The sequence below is a fragment of the Microtus pennsylvanicus genome, chromosome 7, assembly GCF_037038515.1.
Source record: "Microtus pennsylvanicus isolate mMicPen1 chromosome 7, mMicPen1.hap1, whole genome shotgun sequence".
NCBI lineage: Eukaryota > Metazoa > Chordata > Mammalia > Rodentia > Cricetidae > Microtus > Microtus pennsylvanicus.
In genome coordinates this window covers 43,957,308-43,974,805 of record NC_134585.1, presented here as the reverse complement: position 1 = coordinate 43,974,805, position 17,498 = coordinate 43,957,308, and the positions used below count along the sequence as shown (strand labels likewise).

The 17,498-nt window shown below is 43.5% G+C and overlaps 1 protein-coding gene across 2 annotated transcripts; it reads right to left on the bottom strand.

Annotated features, from left to right (window-relative positions):
* Positions 1-320: 320 nt before the first annotated feature.
* Positions 321-16,621, bottom strand: Ogfrl1 (opioid growth factor receptor like 1). 2 transcript variants are annotated; one of them, XM_075980579.1, is made up of 7 exons: positions 16,229-16,621; positions 12,081-12,167; positions 11,846-11,927; positions 8,649-8,727; positions 8,484-8,550; positions 8,224-8,369; positions 321-4,090 (listed from the first exon to the last, which is right to left on the bottom strand). In XM_075980579.1, the coding sequence occupies exons 1-7, from the start codon at positions 16,469-16,471 to the stop codon at positions 3,424-3,426; spliced, it is 1,371 nt and encodes a 456-aa protein (XP_075836694.1). In that variant the 5' UTR covers positions 16,472-16,621; the 3' UTR covers positions 321-3,423. The 2 variants fall into 2 exon arrangements, with proteins under 2 accessions (XP_075836694.1, XP_075836695.1); XM_075980580.1 differs by having other exon boundaries at positions 11,846-11,924.
* Positions 16,622-17,498: the final 877 nt, after the last annotated feature.

Here is a 17,498-nt window from a genome sequence, read left to right as displayed (position 1 = left end):
TTTTATTACATCTTCATGTACTTATATATGTAACGCCGAGAGAGAGAGACAGAGAGACAGAGAGACAGAGAGAGAGAGAGAGAAAGAGAGAAAGAAAGAAAAGAAAAACCCTGAGAACTTTCTTAGTAACTCTGGAGTTATACACCTTCTCTTCTTTAAAACTGAAAAAAATATAGTCTCAAAACCTAAAACAAAATAAAACTATACACTGTAATTTTAGAAGTCAACAACTAGACTTCATTTAGAGGAAGCACATAGATTTGTTTTAGGTCTACCATAATTATTTAGAATTTCCTGTGAGAATAAGCTCAAAAATGCAGAACGATACAATAACCTTTAATGTCAGAAACATCTCCACCATACAGAAATATATAACTATTTGTCTCTTTACAGTATCTCAAAATATCTTCACATATATTTTCTCCTCTGAAATATGAGAGCAAAAAATATCAGAAATGCATAAGGCTAATCAAGCAATACGACGTCTATGTAATTTTATCAGTAGCCACACTTAGAGTCCTTACAGCCCAGGATACAACAAAGCCCGTATGAGAACACCTGTGGAAGCTCAGCAATGCATCTAGCTACTTGGCCATGCTACATAGCATTTTCTGGAACAGCTTTTTAGTGAATTTCTGTAAGCATATGGTAGTTTGAAAAACACAAAACATAGAAGTCAAATTCAGAGGGCTGTTTGATATCTAACACACAGAGAAATACATCACCTATAGATCTTATGTTAAAAAACTATTAAATGTACAAAGTGCTTTTAATAGAAAAATTTGAGACGTTCAATTTTTATCAGCAAAAGGAATGACTTCCCTTAACTTGTTCTTCACTGAGTTATTTCCTTCGTTATTTACAGATTAAATGTAGGAAACATTGCCACTTTATGAATATGCAGTTTAAATAACCATTGTTGAGAAAAGGCCACTATTTTAGATGGAAGCCAGGGAGTTCTCCTCTTGAGACTCAATGTTCTCAAATTAAATAGCGCAAGCTAACATAATCATTAATAAGAAATAATAGTCTAAACTCGAAATTGTTAAACGTTTTCATTTCTAAGGGTTCTGGTATACCATAGTTTCTATGTGATTCAGATTGTATTAATTTTAGTTCCTGGTATCTTGTATTTAAAAAATATTTTTAGTATCTGGCCCATGTTTATTTTTTAAAAAAAAAAACACCTCATTTATGTGTATGTGTATAGGTATGTATGGGCACGGCATGTACGGAGTTCCCCTGGAAGCCAGAACAAGGACTCAGATCCCTCAGTACTAGAGGTAGTTGTGAACCAACCACCTACTATAGGTGTTGAGAGCGGAACCTTGGAAGAGCCATCTCTCTAGTCCCCCTGATCCCATGGTTTTTATACTAAATACACTTAAAGTGGTCTGAATGCTTCATTATGTGTTCAAAATTAAGATATTTTGAATTAAACCAATCATAGCTCTACAATTTGTCCTAATTTAGTAGTCCTCTTTCCTTCCTGAATCCTGTGTAAACTCAACAAACTAAAGCTGTAGAATTGCAGTAACTAAATGCTGAAGTGTTTCATATCTTACTCACTGGGATGGATACACAACACCGGTGCCACCATGACGCATGCATGCACGTGTGCGCATATGCACACACACATACGCAGCATACTCTCTTTCTCTCTCTACACACACACACACACACACACACACACAAAATCCGGGATAAGCAACTGAACTGTGTTGTGTAAACTTAAAAATGATAAAATCTTATTTCTAAAAGCACAAGATTGGTGGGAGTATTTTGCAGGAATCACCACTAAAACTGTGGGTGGAAAAAACCAACAAGATGATTATGTGATGTGGTATGAAAGAGGAAATAGTAAAAATTCCTTGGGGTAGGAGAGAGGCGGGGAAAGCCTATAGGACTTTTCTTGAAAGCCGAAGAGAGATTTTATAAAGTCAATTCCTTGCTAAATAAAAAACAGTAAAAATATTCTCTGTTCATTGCTTTGTTTGTGTTTGTATGATTGTTTTGGAGTTCCCATCACAGTGTTTCCGATTGTCTTCGGATCTGCAGTAATTAGCAACAACTGTACAAAACAACACTGTTAGCCAATGAGTTGTTATATACTAGTTCTTACTATAAGTGAGTGAGTGTATGGAACTGCAAACTGTTCTCAGATCCAAAAGGACAAACTACAGATGAACACACACACACACACAAACACTGTGGACGAGTGACACAGGCAATCCCACAATGCTACACACACACACAGACACTGTGGACGAGTGACATCAGCAACAGCACAATGCTACAGACACACACAGACACTGTGGACGAGTGACATTGGCAATCCCACAATGCTACAGACACACACAGACACTGTGGACGAGTGACATTGGCAATCCCACAATGCTACAGACACACACAGACACTGTGGACGAGTCACACAGGCAATCCCACAATGCTACACACACACGCAGACACTGTGGACGAGTCACACAGGCAATCCCACAATGCTACACACACACATACAGATGCTGTAGACTAGTCACACTGGCAATCCCACAGTGCTCATGGCATTGATGCATGAATGGCTCAAAGGGCAAAATTGCTCGTCGACAGTGTGAGGACACATCTTTAGAAAACATTTGTGATTTTTTTAAAACACTCCTCAGTGAGTGTAGTCCTAATCAACCACCAGTTTTATATATAATAGCCACAAAAAACAGTCTATTTTTGTTTTGTATTTATACACACACACACACACAGACACACGTCCTTTCTAAACACTTAATACTGAAAATATTCTTATTATTCTAAACATTAAAAAAATCTTGAAATCAGACTATTAAAAATTTCCCTCTCCCCAGCTGGACACGGGTCCTAACGTGTGCTGGAAAGCTCGTGTGGAGGCTGACGAAGACCGAGCAGAGGCAGGCTTGCAGACAAGTGGGACCGACTGCCACTGCAGAACCCAAAGCTAAGAACACCAAGGAGCTGCAACAAAGAATCCAGATGACTTTCTGGATACATTCGAGAAAACCTACTCATCCTTCCAGTTTCAAAATGAATTTAAAAGTCCAGTAAGACCACATCTGGAGAGGGTCCTGATTTCTACATGAATCTCTCAAGAGAACAGGCAGAATACAAAATGCTACTCTATTAGTTCTAGATGACTTGATAATATTTTTAAAGTAACTGTTATATACAGAATTTGGAAAAACACATCCTAAATATATTCTTTTATTGGATCTGGTCTTAAAAACTTATTAAATATCCAATTTCATTGTGATCCAAAATAAAAAAAGAACAAACGGTTTACAACAAAATTCACAGATGGCTAACATTTTAAACGTGACCTCATCTCTGTTCCTCGGGGTAAATTAGACAGGAGTATTTTACACTCTTAACCGGAACTGGTTTGTGAGTTTGTGACATTCACTGTGACACTACCTCATCGTGGCAACTGGTGTTTTCAGGATTTTCCGAGTCTTTGCTCTGGTTTTCCCCCTCTTCGACATTTTCAGAAGAAGTTGGACATTGCCCTTTCCCTGCGGTCTCAGTAACTGTTTCCTCGGGTGGAGGATTTGATTCTTCAGCAGCACTGTCTGGCTCTGTGTCTTGCGGTTTGCTATCTTCACTGCAGGGCTCTGGGCTCGGCTTCTCTGTCTCCTCCACAGTCTCTCTAGGGGCCCCCTTTTTCTCTTCCACAGTTTTGCTATTTAGTTGAACAGCTACTGAGGAATTTTTGGAGTCCTTGGATTTCTTGTGCATAGATGTTTGACTACTCGAACCTGAAGTGGGCAGAGCAGGTATCTTCTGGGCTTTGCCTTGCTCCGGCTGTTCTTTCTTAGGCGGGCCCCAGATGAAATTCTCCGACGGCCTGTAATGTTTCTGGGCAAAGCGCAGGAGCTTCCTCCTCTCTCTTCTGTCTCTAATGGTATACACGAAATACTCCAGAGCACTCTGCCTGATGTTGGGAAGAGTATTCTCCACCAGAGCCTCGTGGAGAATGAATTTTACGAGAGGAGATTTAAAACTCTCGTACCCAAGCTCACCAAGGCTTTTCAGAATCCGTGTAATTCTTAAATAGTTGTGCTGAGACCTGAAAGAGAGAATTACAGAACATAAGAGAGAATAGCATGTATTTGACTCTGAGGTCTCGGCTCAAGGCAACCTATGTGAAACTCAAATGTACAAGCCAACTCTCCTCTTGAAAAGACTCTCTATGTAAAGAATTACTGGGATTGAATGCATCCTCGCTGGTGTTACCTTGTTTATTAACATATATGGGGACGAGGGATCTATGAGAGCAGCTTGCGACAAACCGCCAAGCATCAAGTTAGCTGATATTGTCATAAGAAGAAGGGATGGTACAGAAAAAGATGAAAGTGCGAAAAGACGTGCACAAAACCCTTGCTACATGTATCTGCCCTAGCTTCCAAAAGTGTTTGAGTTATTAAATTAGAAGTAATTGCCAAATCATCTGGAAATGTTGGAGAAAGATGTCAAATTATTTGAGATATGGAAGTGTAGTAGCTCCATGGTCTTATATTTCAATAAGAGAATACAGATAAAACGGAAATCTTAATTATTTGAGCTAACCAATGACTGGGATAGATAAGCCCACACAAATTTTATTATCTCCATCCTCTTGGATGTTTATCCTCAAAGTATTATTTTACTTTTTAATTTTCTTTTCGTCTGAAAGGTGACACTTAGACATATGTCTTAGTATTATGGATCTGTAACATCAGGATTTTCTTAAAGCTTCTTTATGTGCCTGTGTGTGCCTATTTAAGTCTATATGCATTGTGTGTGTGCAGGAACCAAGGAAGGTGAGAAGAGGGTGCCAGCTTCACAGGAACCGGAGTTAGAGGCAGCGAGGTGCCACGTGGGTGCTGGGACCCACACCCTGGTCCTCTGCGAGAGCAGTAACAACTTTTAACTGCTGAGCCATGTCTCCAGCCTCAAATCTACAATTTAAATTGTGTTTTGAGACAATGTGACTGGGGTAGTATTAAGAAACCATTACCACTAACCACAGGATTGATTTAGCGGTCACATTAATGTAGAGCTCTTGAGTTGAAAGAACTTATTGACAAACCTCGAAACGTGATGAAGCAGATACCGGGTTTGCAACCCAACCACTCTATGACAAACAGGAAACTTAGTGTTTGCATGCACATTCATCTGCATCTAGACATTCGCAAGCTAAGTATTTATGTAACAGAAAGGGAAAAAGAAAGTAAAAAACAAAGGTCAGGATTCTAGAATGAAATTCTCTATAATCAGGTGCTTCAGTATGATTTGATATAAATGTCACAAGGAAAGGCAAAGTGGTGGAAAGAGAAGTTCAGTCCCTGCACACCAGGGAACTGAGAATGGGCCGCTCGAGAGACAAAAGGGCAGGGCTGATTTTGCCAAAAGCCTACATAGGAAAAGGGGGAACACAGGCGGGAAATGAAACCTGAGCTGAGAGTCAGTACGGCTCGCTGCAAACAGGACCTGAACAGCTTCTTGAGGTTGATCTGCACAGCTGTGCCCTCGTGCCTGGACATATTTCACCAGCATATTTTACTACGGTTGGCCACTTGTTCGCTCAACACTACTTCATGTTGCTCTTATTAAACAGTTTTCCTCCACTGAGCTATAAATATAGCCGAGTCCCGGCCTATTCTTTAAAGCGTTCAAGACGCCGCGCGGCTTCAGTCACATAGAAGCAATGACATTTAAGAATAAATCACAGAAGAATCCAAATGAAAATGAAGACAGAGGAGATACACTTATATCATTCCACATCATTTGCCCAATTATAACAAATAAAAATTTCCGGCAATTAGGAAACTGTAGTGGCATGCGTCTATAATGCCGGGATTTGGAAGGCAGTGCTGGGAAGATGGCAGATCTGCAGTCAGCCTGGACTCAGAGACCTTGTCTCAAAGACAGTCCTGCAGAGAATTCATATTTGGTTCCCAGCACCTGCCGTAGGCAGTTCACTGCCTGGGAATACCAGTTCTACTGGACCGGATCTTCTGACTTCTGCATGCATCTGCATATATGTGGCACACACAGAGACAAGCAGGCACACACATATACATGTAAAATATTTTTTTCAAATTAAAAATAAATGTTTTCCTCATGAGTTCATCTAGAGCTGGGGAAACAGACAGACACTGGATGACAGGAGGAGAGGGAGCGAGGTGGGGCAGTGCAGAAGGGCTGTAAATTCAGGCGGTTCTTCCAGCCAGGGCTAAGAGACAACCTAATTAAGTAAAGCCTTCAGAAAAGGCTCTGGTTTTGGCTATAAATGAAAAGACCTGACAATGATACCCTGGGGAGGACTCAAGCCTTTGATCACATTCTGTCCAGGATTTACAACTTCAGCCACGATGTGCCAAACACGACTGTCATCCCAAGAAGCGACAAAGTGATAGTGGTTGGCACACAGAAGTGCGGTGTGCTCACTCTCTGCCACAGGCTGCCTTACACACAGCCTTCTTCAACAGCATGACAAAGTTGCTTAGAAACCATCCAGACCTGACTGTCTGTGGGACACAGGCAGATGCAGACGTGTTTGTCTTTAAATAGCTTATGCAGCAAACTTATCCCGAGTTCTAAGTTAGCGGGTCTCCAGTGAGGAGCGTAAAGCTTTATGCCCACGTTTTCAAGGCTTGAGCAGAGCCGATTTGAATAGTGTTACTTAAGACATAGGAAAAAGACACCCAACCTTAGTATTTCCACCCCTCTACCAAAGCAAGAAAGTTCTAGGAAGATGCAAACATTTTAAAGAGCCGATGCCAAAACTCTGATTGTTTTTGCCAAAGAGAAATCACTTACGTTAGTTTTTTTCCTTAATACTTGCCCAGTTCAGCTAATTACAAGGTGCTAAAAAAAGTTTCTTAAAATTGTCGGTTTAGAGTCCAGTACTCCTAAGTCACGCTATAATTAAAAATGGGAAGAAAACCAGTGTGCATATGAAGAAAATATTTTTAAAACTAAACTTTGGTTATAAGTATTAATTACCATTATACATATTCAAGCAAAAGAGTACAGCTAAACCCATCCAAGAAAGCTATTCAATTTTCCTTTGTAGATTTTGGAATTAACCACAAATAGGTACTTGTCTTTTACCTAACTCATGCAAATAACTTTTCCTCTATTCCTCTAGTAGGAAGTAGGGCACATTGAATGAAACCATTTTTATTTATACATCATAGACCTCAGTCACAAATTTAATATAAGGTATTTGCATGCATGAAGATATTAGAAACTGTTTGTACCGAAAGCAGCCTATGGCCTAGGAGAGAAGATATGAAAAACTGCAAGCAAACAATAACTATAAACTCCATGAAACGTGGCATAGAGAGGGAGAAAAGCCACGTCTGGCTGCAGGCAGAGGATTCAGGAAGAAACGGCTCTTGAGCAGAACAGCCAACGTGCTATGCAGATTTTGTCCTTTGGAGTTTCTGTGCTTTGCATCAGAATGTACAAGAAGAAATAAATGCATATCTGACTAGATTTTGATTCCTATTTCTATGCCCATCAGCTAGCCAGTCAGTCCTATGCCCAATGTCTAGCTATCCCTATGCCTAATAGTGTTCCTACACCCAGTGTCTAGCTAGTCCTATGCCCATCAGCTAGCTAGTCCTATGCCCAATATCTAGGAGTCTTATATCCAATGTCTAGCTATCACTATGCCCAACAGCTAGCTGTTCCTATATTCAGTGTCTAGCTAGTCCTATGCCCATCAGCTAGCTAGTCCTATGCCCAATATCTAGGAGTCTTATATCCAATGTCTAGCTATCACTATGCCCAACAGCTAGCTGTTCCTATATTCAGTGTCTAGCTAGTCCTATGCCAATCAGCTAGCTAGTCCTATGCCCAGTATCTAGGGGTCTTATATCCAATGTCTAGCTATCACTATGCCCAACAGCTAGCTGCTCCTATATTCAGTGTCTAGCTAGTCCTATGCCCATCAGCTAGCTAGTCCTATGCCCAATATCTAGGAGTCTTATATCCAATGTCTAGCTATCACTATGCCCAACAGCTAGCTGTTCCTGTGCCCAGTGTCTAGCAAGTTCTATGCCCATCAGCTAGCCAGTCCTATGCCCAGTGGCTAGCTGTTCCTATGCCCAGTGTCTAGCCAGTTCTTTGCCCAATGGCTAGCTCGTCCTGCTTTCCAGATAATGGGGCCACGGGAGAAGGCCACTGGCTTACCATTGGGGCTTCACTTACTCATTCAGATGCTGAAATCTTTCTTGCCAATTTGCAGCCCGAGCAACATTTCCAGTTTTATCAATCAGCTTTATCCCAAAAAATTCTAGCATCATTTTATAAGCCAAAAAGAATCTTCTGATTGCTTCCTTTGTTTTTTTGAATTCCTATTATAAGAAGAAATAAAAAAAAGTCACTCGAAATGACTCAGTAGCTATCAGGACAACAAAGAAAGGATATTAATTGGCTACCTCATGCAAGATGAATTGAGTTCGCCTTACCTCAATTTCATATGTAGTTAATTCTTTAGCATAAAAGTTCAAGCCTTGTTCTCTCAGGGGAAAAAGCCTAGTTGGTTAAAAATAAAATAAAAATTTTCAATGTACACTGTCTTGAGAACACACAGTTACCAAGGGCCCAGTTCAAGGTGAGAGCATTTAACTGACCATTGAATGTAGGTGTGGTTGTGCTCCAGCTTCTCATAGTCTCCCTTCCATTTACTCAGGACCTCTTCGATGTAAACCCCTAAACAGCAAATTTTTAGAAAATGAACCACTCACTGAAAACACGGTGATGGCATTTTAACATACAAGTCACCCGAGTTTTATGATAAACCATTAGTTTAGAACCAGCAACATACAAGACCACTCCTGAAAGAGGAACAAATACTCGGTAATACAATAAGCCTAATTTAAAAACACATAGCAGTAATTTGAATTACAAAACTCTGTAGTAGGCAATGCACTCTCGAGCAGAGGATGGCAAATGATGGTCTAATGACCATCTTGTTAGTAAAGTTTTATTGGAACATAGCCAAGCACACCATTTATATACTGTCCACAGGTGCTTTTTACTACAACACAGACCTGAGTGTTACGATGGACTATCAAAGTCTAACACATTTGCTATCTGCCTCTGTGCAGAAAAACTATTACAAACAGCATTATCATCTCCATATGATTAATAATAACAAAAAATTACTAATGAAAACAATGCTGTAAATGATATATCTGTTCAAAGTCACATACTAACAAATTATTATTATTGTTGTTATTAATGATGATAACAATCTCTTCAGTCATACACTAGGAACAAAGTAGCCTAGGAGAAAACACTGGTCTTTGTGCCTGTATAAAGTAAGTCCTTTTATTATGGCCCCATGTTCTCCTATAAGAACTTAATAAAAGCCTTTTTATCCTCAGGTCTGTCAAGGTCCTTAACACTGGCCAGTTAGCTAATCTTACAGAAACAAACAACAGGCAAACCCACAGCTCATCTCATTCTTGTTTCCTCAAAGATCAGCAGCTTGTTGCCAAGGCCCCTCCCAGAAATGGGAAAAGTTGTACTGAATCACACCACACTGTAGGTTTAACTGTAGGTTCACAGGTTCATCCTGTAGGTTTAACACATTGGAGTCATTTTTCTCCTGCGTTTTTTTCCCTTAATCAGTAGTAAATAAAACTGCATCTATGTCCACAGGTTTGCCTCCAGACTTCTGGGACACCAAAATGTTTAAGTTAATTGGATTGGCCATTTTGGCAACAAGCCTCAGGGCATCAGATCAGTACTCTCTCTCCCAAACACCACACCCAGTCTTTGAGCTCCCTTTCCGGCTTAATCATCAGATATCCCAAGACTCTGAAAGGTTCATGTCTTAGGGTTCCTATGGCCAGAAATGACGTAGGGAGGGAAGGGCTTTTTCCCTCCCACTTCGACATCATAGCCTGGAACTGAAGGGAAGCTCGGCTAGGAACTCGAGGCAGTAACTGAAGCAGAGGCCATGGAGGAATGCTGTTTCCTGGTTGGTTTCCCATGGCTCGCATGCCTGCTACCTCATACCATCCAGGACCACCAGACCAGGGATGACACAGCTGCTCATGTGGTAGGCCCTCCCATCGTAGACATCAATGCAGAAAATGCCCTAGGCTTTCCCACAGAGCAATACGATGTGGGTATTTTCTCACTCAAGGTTCCCTCTTTGTAAATGACTCCAGCCTGTATTAGTTAACATAAAACTAGCCAGCCCAGTTTACAGACTAGGGCAGTGGTTCTCAACCTTCCTCATTCTGCAACTCTTTAATACAGTTCCTCATGTTGTAGTGACACCCCCCCGACCAAGCATAAAAATATTTTCATTACTACTTCATAACTGTAATGTTGCTACTGCTATGAATCATAAGGTAAATACCTGTGTTTCCCGATGGTCTCAGGAAAGCCCTGTGAAAGGGCCGTTCGACCACCAAAGCGGTCATGATGTACAGGTTGAGAACCGCTGATCTAGGACCCCCCACTAGCTGACTCATACTGTTGTGAATGTCACTCTTACTGAGAGCAAATGACAGGAATCAGGGCAATCTGGTCACCTCACACTGATCCTCCAAGGAGACTCTGGCTCCTACTTTGCCTATACACAATTCAGACACTCATTGAGTGTGCTGCCTCAGGTTTTTTTTTTTTTTTTTTTGCTTTCAAGTTTGTAATCAAATTACCATAGCAACTGTGAATTTTCGCTTTGGGTTTGGAAAAGCTCCTATGCTTTTCACGGGTTTCACGGGTGTGAGGGGGGCACGTTTATTTGGCAGGGTTCAAACAGGGGTTGCTGTAGTGACCCAGCCCTTGATTCTGAAAAATGGCAAAGGTAATTCTAGACACAAACAATATTCTAAATAATTTTTAGGTATGGCATAGCAGAAAGAACAGTGGAACTTAGTCCCTCCCTAAGATAAATTCAGCGACCCAGGAAGTCAGTCATTTAGGCTTCACGTCCCAGTTACTGCATATTCGAGATGAAAAGCTGAATTCAACCCCCTTCAAAATCTAATCATTTGAAAGTCTATGGATCCTCAACTCTCTCCTCTTTTCTGTTCTCTCTCTCTCTCTCTCTCTCTCTCTCTCTCTCTCACACACACACACACACACACACACACACACACACACACACACACACATGAGCCTACTGATGTGGGATGTCCTTTTGTATGTGATGCTTTTATTTGTAATGAATAAAGCTGTTTTGGCCAATGGATTAGCAGAGTAAAGCCTGGCAGGAAATCTGAACAGAGATATATAGAGAGAGTAAGCAGAGTCAAGAAGACGCCATATAGCTGCCAAAGAAGAAAGACGCCAGAACAGAACCTTACCTGGTAAGCCACAGCCACGTAGCGATATACAGATTAATAGAATTGGGTTTATTTAATATGTAAGAGTGGGTAAATAAGAAGCCTGAGCTAATAGGCCAAACAGTGTTATAATTAATATAGTTTCTGTGTGATTATTCGGGTCTGGGTGGCTGGGAAATGAAAGAGCAGTCTCCTTCCACAGTCTACTCCCCCCCCAAAAAAATTAAACTAAACCAAACAAACAAAACAACTGCCCCTATTACCTTTTCAGCAACAGCCATGACACACAGATAACAAGAAGATACAGTTAACCAGTATCTTTTACTCGACAGTTCACTAAATGGATGACCAAAACTCTAAAACCTGGGCTCTAGGGACACATCAGCCTGCATAGATAACAAGGCGAAACAAAGCTAACCAGCTAACACATGCATCAGACATACACAAAGTCGAGATAAGGAAAGAACACCCAAATATCTGTTAGGATTTAAAATTTGCTTTTTTTACCAACATGGCTTACTTACCATCTGGCTTAAATGGAATTTTATTCTTATAAAAGCGAAGGTTGCTCAAGTCATTTTGATACCGAATATCTTTGAAGTTCTGCTAAAGGAAAAGATAAATTAATCTCCAGTATATGGGAACACACAAAAAGGCACAAGGACCGTTCCATTATGTTTTTTTACCAGCAGAGTAAAAACAGAAAAACGGAAAGACAAGCATTTACATTTAAGGGGGAAAAGCATTCTGTTGTCTTACTGGGTACTGATGTCGGTATTTGTACAAATCCCTCGCAGCATAGAAGCTCCTCTTTGGTTTAGCAGCTGCTTCCGTGGGATCACCACCCTAAGACACAGAGTGAAACTCCGTCACACACTTACACAGAGCATGATACTTGAGACCCTCACTGACACGGACAGAGGGACTGAGAAAGCTCCAGACCAAACTCCAAAATACTCAACATCTGTAAAGAGCCCTGAACACTGACAACCCGTCCAGATGAAGGAAACGATTATGTCTCTATATTGATGCCCATAAGCAGTGCTGGCTGGCATGACCTCCTTGTTTGCGTCACAAATTCCTGTCCTGAGCTCTATCACTAAATAAAAAACTTTCAATTCAGTAAATAGCAAACTCTTCAACGCCTTTGGGGAATAAATGCTAAGAATCAGTATCGATCCGGAACTGCATTCAGAATGAATTGCAAACATGTTTCAGGAGCCGATGACCAAACTTACTTCATACACCACTAGGAAAGGGTTAAGTTGGCAACTCAAGTCTACACAGAAGATTCTCATTAAATCTGCATCTCGGAGCTGCACTTGAAAGTCAAGGAATATTTATGAACGGGAAGGGGGTTTTAAACTGAATTAGCTTTCTAAACTCCTTCAAAGCACCATAACAAACACAAGGCATGAATAATCATCTGCCCATTCAATGATCAATGGGACCTAAATCAGCAAATTGGAGATAAATGCACAAAGCAAGATGGAGCTCATTCTCGGGAGGGATGAACGTTGACTGAGGTACTTTCTGTGTGGCAATTCACTCACACTGCTAAACAGAGGGCCACCCCTGTGAGGTCACTGTTGATGGGTAAGACGCGGGTTCTGGCATCCTTTAGCTATAGAGACCATATCATGTAGGACAAAATGCTTTTGCCCGGTGACACGCGGGACAATAAGATGGAACATGGGGAAGTCTGCAGTGCTAGAATATGAATATTCATTAAGAAAGCTGCCCCCAGTCCCTTCTCTCTCATCATCTCCCGCCCTCTCTCAGTGCAGACAGACTGGCATCCTTCTAAGCAATCTTCACACGTTTCCGAGGTGGTGTGATTCTCACTCTTACTACAAGCGCAGAGCTACTTTAGCACCGAATCCTCCGACGTCTAACGGCAGCTACACTGTCATGTTACATAAGCAAGGAAAGGCTTCCATTCTGGTTCTTGCCACACTTTTCAAAATAGCTCCGCCTAGCAAGTTTCAGAATCTATTTAGCCTGAGCTACAACCACATGAATCATCACCTGCATTGGCCAAGAGCACTTTTCCATTTCCAGAACACTTCCGTGTCCCTTATTACTTCACTTGGGTCTTACAACATAGCTCACTGACCTTCATTACTGCTTGTACCTTGTTTCTAAGCTTAGAGGAACTAAACAAGGCTCGGATCCCGGCAACAGTGCAAGAACTAGCTGCTTCCACGCCTGTCTAATTAGGTCTGAGCCAGTGTCCTCCCTGCTAAAACTGACAGAAGTGATGAATATTTGAGAATCCTGTTACAAAGATCAACGACCCAAGATCTGGAGCCAAGAGACTAGGTAAGTCTTGGTTCTGCTACTTTATATCTGTGAGGCATTTAAGAAAATCACTTAGCTGAATCTTAGTTTTATCATCTGTGAAATGAATATTATGGCTCATGGCCTGCCTGGTTCCCCAAGACAGACTGCCAAGTGCCAACGCCTGCATCCTTCACCCTGCCAGCATCTGCCCTGTTTATCTCTGGCCTCTTTCACTTCCTCAGAAAGGATTCTGCACCTTAACATACCACTCCCTTCCCCCTGGGCCATCAAAATTTCCCTCTTCCAAGCCATTCCCCGAATCCAGCAAGCATGCTTCAGTCTCTCCAAACTTAGGCATAATCTCTCGCTTGACCCAAGTCTGCCTCAAATACAGATCATGCCTCCGCTCCCTTGTGATGTAAATCATTACCCAAGAATTGGGCATATTCTCTATCTAGAATCATATTCTAGAGCTCATCCCGTAACCTAAATAAGGCTCTGCCCACAGCATGGCATTAAAAATGGGACATTTAGGAACTTTCCAAATAAATCTCTGTCTGGTAAAAATCACATCTCAATGGCTATCCCAGGTGACTTCCCAGCTATACTGAACCCCTTAAGGCCCTCCACTCTGAAGCAATGTTAGCATTGGCTGTCAGAATACCACACTCTCCTCCTGTCTTGTTTCCTGGGTAACTGTCCCCTCGTTTTTGGCTCCTCCTCTTAATCACATCCTCTGTCTAGAGCAGTGGGCCTCAACCTGTAGGTCACGACCCTTTCATAGGGGTTACAGATCATATATCCTGCATATCAGATATTTACATTACCATTCCAAACAGCAGAAAAAATATAGCTAAGAAGTAGCAATGAAATAATTTTATGGTTGGGGGTCACCACAACAGGAGGAACTGTATTAAACGGTCACAGCATTAGGGAGGTTGGGAACCACTGGTCTAGAGTGAGAAGGTTTGTCCTCATCCCTCATGGCTCCTTGGTGACCTCTTATCTTGCACCGATTTTTAATTTACTCCTAAATGCCTGCCTATAGCTCCAACACTAGACCAACTATTTATAGAGAGCATTAACTACTCTTCAGTCCCTCTCAGATGCTTAATAGGACGGCAAACTTAAGACTCGACTTAACCTCTAAAGCATCTTCCGCCCCAGGCTTTGTCTTCTCAGTTACTGGTACCATGCTTTGTCTCTTGTTTACAGAGAGGTGGACATCAGCAAAGATGGTGATGAGAAACCAGTCTGCAACCTACTTTAAAGGGGGAGCTGGCTATTCCAAGCAAGGAACAAACAGGGTGAAGGGCCAAACAGAAACCAGGAGATTATTTAAGAAGCCGGGTGATACTTACAGAGGAAAAAGTTGCCATTAATGGGTGGTCTACTTAGTCACTCAGGTTGGGGGGGGGGGGCATTGGCTGAAATGTTATCCTGCTATTTTAACACAGACTGACCTCATTAATTAGATTATTACCCTTTTTTATTCCAAACATCTGTCAATAGCTACTTACTTGGGGAGACAAATGGAAAGATAAAACACTGGAATATGACAAGTAATACTGTTTCAGGGTTCAGCACACAACGCTAGATGCAAACCAGAGCAAGAGGGAAGAATGGCCCCATCCCATCCATTAGGGCCAAAGCGCTCATTTTGGTGACAAACATACTTAGGTCTGCATCTTTCTTTCCCTTTATGCTTTATGCAGGATTCTCCTTAGAAGGCTCACAATTCTCTAAAATGATAATTGAAATGGCATGCACACACCCAAAACTGCATTCCATTTCAATAACACGCTCAACTAGCTCCTATAGGAAGGCTCTGCCGTCCTCCCAAAAAGACGAGACTTCCCCTAAAGTCACTTTGGACTTGGGGTAAGTGATAATAGGGGGACGTTAACCTTCAACACACTGCAGACTTCTTTATAAAAAAAAAAAATACAGTCCCTCCACTTAAAAGTTTCTGAGGCCCGGATAGGTAAAGGGACTCTCTCCCCTTTTCCCCCTCCCCCACCAACCTCCATAACAGTATTGGTCAAGTGATTTAAGCTTGGTTGGATCAACAAGTCTTCTGCGTGAAACAAAAATGTTTAAGGAATGTCTTGAAGCGTTGAAAGGTATCTCTTGGGGAAACGAACCCAGGCATATTAAGTTTGCACGGGAACCTTTCTGCAATACTTTTAATGGCCGTGGACCCCCGCTGAGGGGGAGCCTGCGGGTCGCTGGGCAATTGCAGTTCCTTCTTGTTCTGAATATTTAAAAAAAAAAAACAGTAACACGCACCGGTCGGGTCCTCACAATCCTCTATTTTTAGGCTGGTTCCTCCCACCCCACCTTCGCATCACCCAGCCGCGCTGCAGAGGCAAAGATAACACCTAGAGGAGTCGGGGTTTGCCTTGGGGGACTTCCCCATGGTAATCACAGCAAGGCCCCAGGTCAGCAGCGAGTCACCCAGGCAATCCTGGCCACCGCAGGCTCCCCCAGGTCGCATGCCCGGGCCATGCACGCCTAGCATCTCTCCCTGCACCCCCATGGGGCCGCTCGCTGTCCCCCTCCCCGGTGCCCGGGCGCTCAGCCCTGCCGGGACCACCCCGGGTCCGTGTCCGGGGGTCGCGTACCTGCTCGGCGCCCCCCGCCTCGGCGTTGTCCTCGGGCACGGGGCTGTCGCGGGGCCGCCCTCCGGCTCTCTCGGGAGGCTGCTCGGGCTGCTCCGGTTCGCCGTGCTCCTGGCCTTCGCCACCGCCTGCCGGCCCCGGCTGCTCGGGCTCGGGTTCGGGCTCCGAATCGGTCTGCCAGGTGGAGTCGCAGTCCTCCACGGTGGTGGGCTCGCGGAAGCTGACCCCGCCGAGCAGGTTGCCCATTGAAGAGGCTGCGGCAGCGCGCTAGGGCCCGGGCATGGCCGCGTTCCTCTCGGGGTGCAGGCGGCAGCTCGCACGGCCCGCGGTGCACAGTTCAGCGCGGCCGCGGGCGCTCCAGTGCACATGCGGGGAGGAGCCGGGAGCCCCGGGGCCGCCGCCGCACGCGTCCCTGCCCGCCCATCCCGACGCCGCTCCGCCCCCGAGGAACCGACCCACTCCCGAGCGCGGTCCACCAGCTCCTCCGGGACGCGCCCCCACCCCTTCCCGGTCCCCTGGAGTCGACAGGGGTCAGCTGCCCCGCCCTGTCTGGCCCGGGTGCCGCCCCCTTGGGGCTCCTCCCAGCTAAGCTGGAAGACTGATCCCGCCCAGGTCAGAGAGTGGAAGGAGGTGTCTCCATCAGCAGTCGCGTCCTGCCCACACCCCCGCCCCCACGGGCTGGTCCAAGAGGAAGACAAATTAGCCGCAGCAAAAGACAAAAGCTAATGGTGACAGTGCACCCTCTAAACAGGAAATCCGAGCTTCAGGAGCAGTACTTAGGGCCACCGAGAGTCCCTGCGGTCTGAATAAAAGTCAGAGCTATCTGTCACCCCAGCCAAAGAGCAAACTTCTCTTGAAACAAAGGAGCAGTAAGAACTCGAGCTGCATGGTTCATCTCTGAGTAGTTTTAACAGTACCCACTCCACATGTGAGCTCTCTGCAGAAAAATCTCAGACTCTCAGAATCTGTACTGCAGAGGGCCTGGTTCTAAGTGGAGTTCAGACTCATAGTTCTAAGGGGACAACCAAAGAGTGTGAAACAAATCTCACGAAGCTGGGGCCCTCTTCCCTCCTAGTCTGGATGGGACGTCTGTTGGGGAGCATTGCCTGGGCTCATGCAGGAAGCTTGGTGCTCAGAAAACATTATTGAATAGGCACAAAAAAAGGGTTAGTTTTGTTTGTTTATTAAACGAGTCAATTGTACTCAAAACTAGTAATTAAAAAAGTGCAATTGAAGGTAGGTGGGTATTGCTTAGGGGACTACTCAGGCAAAC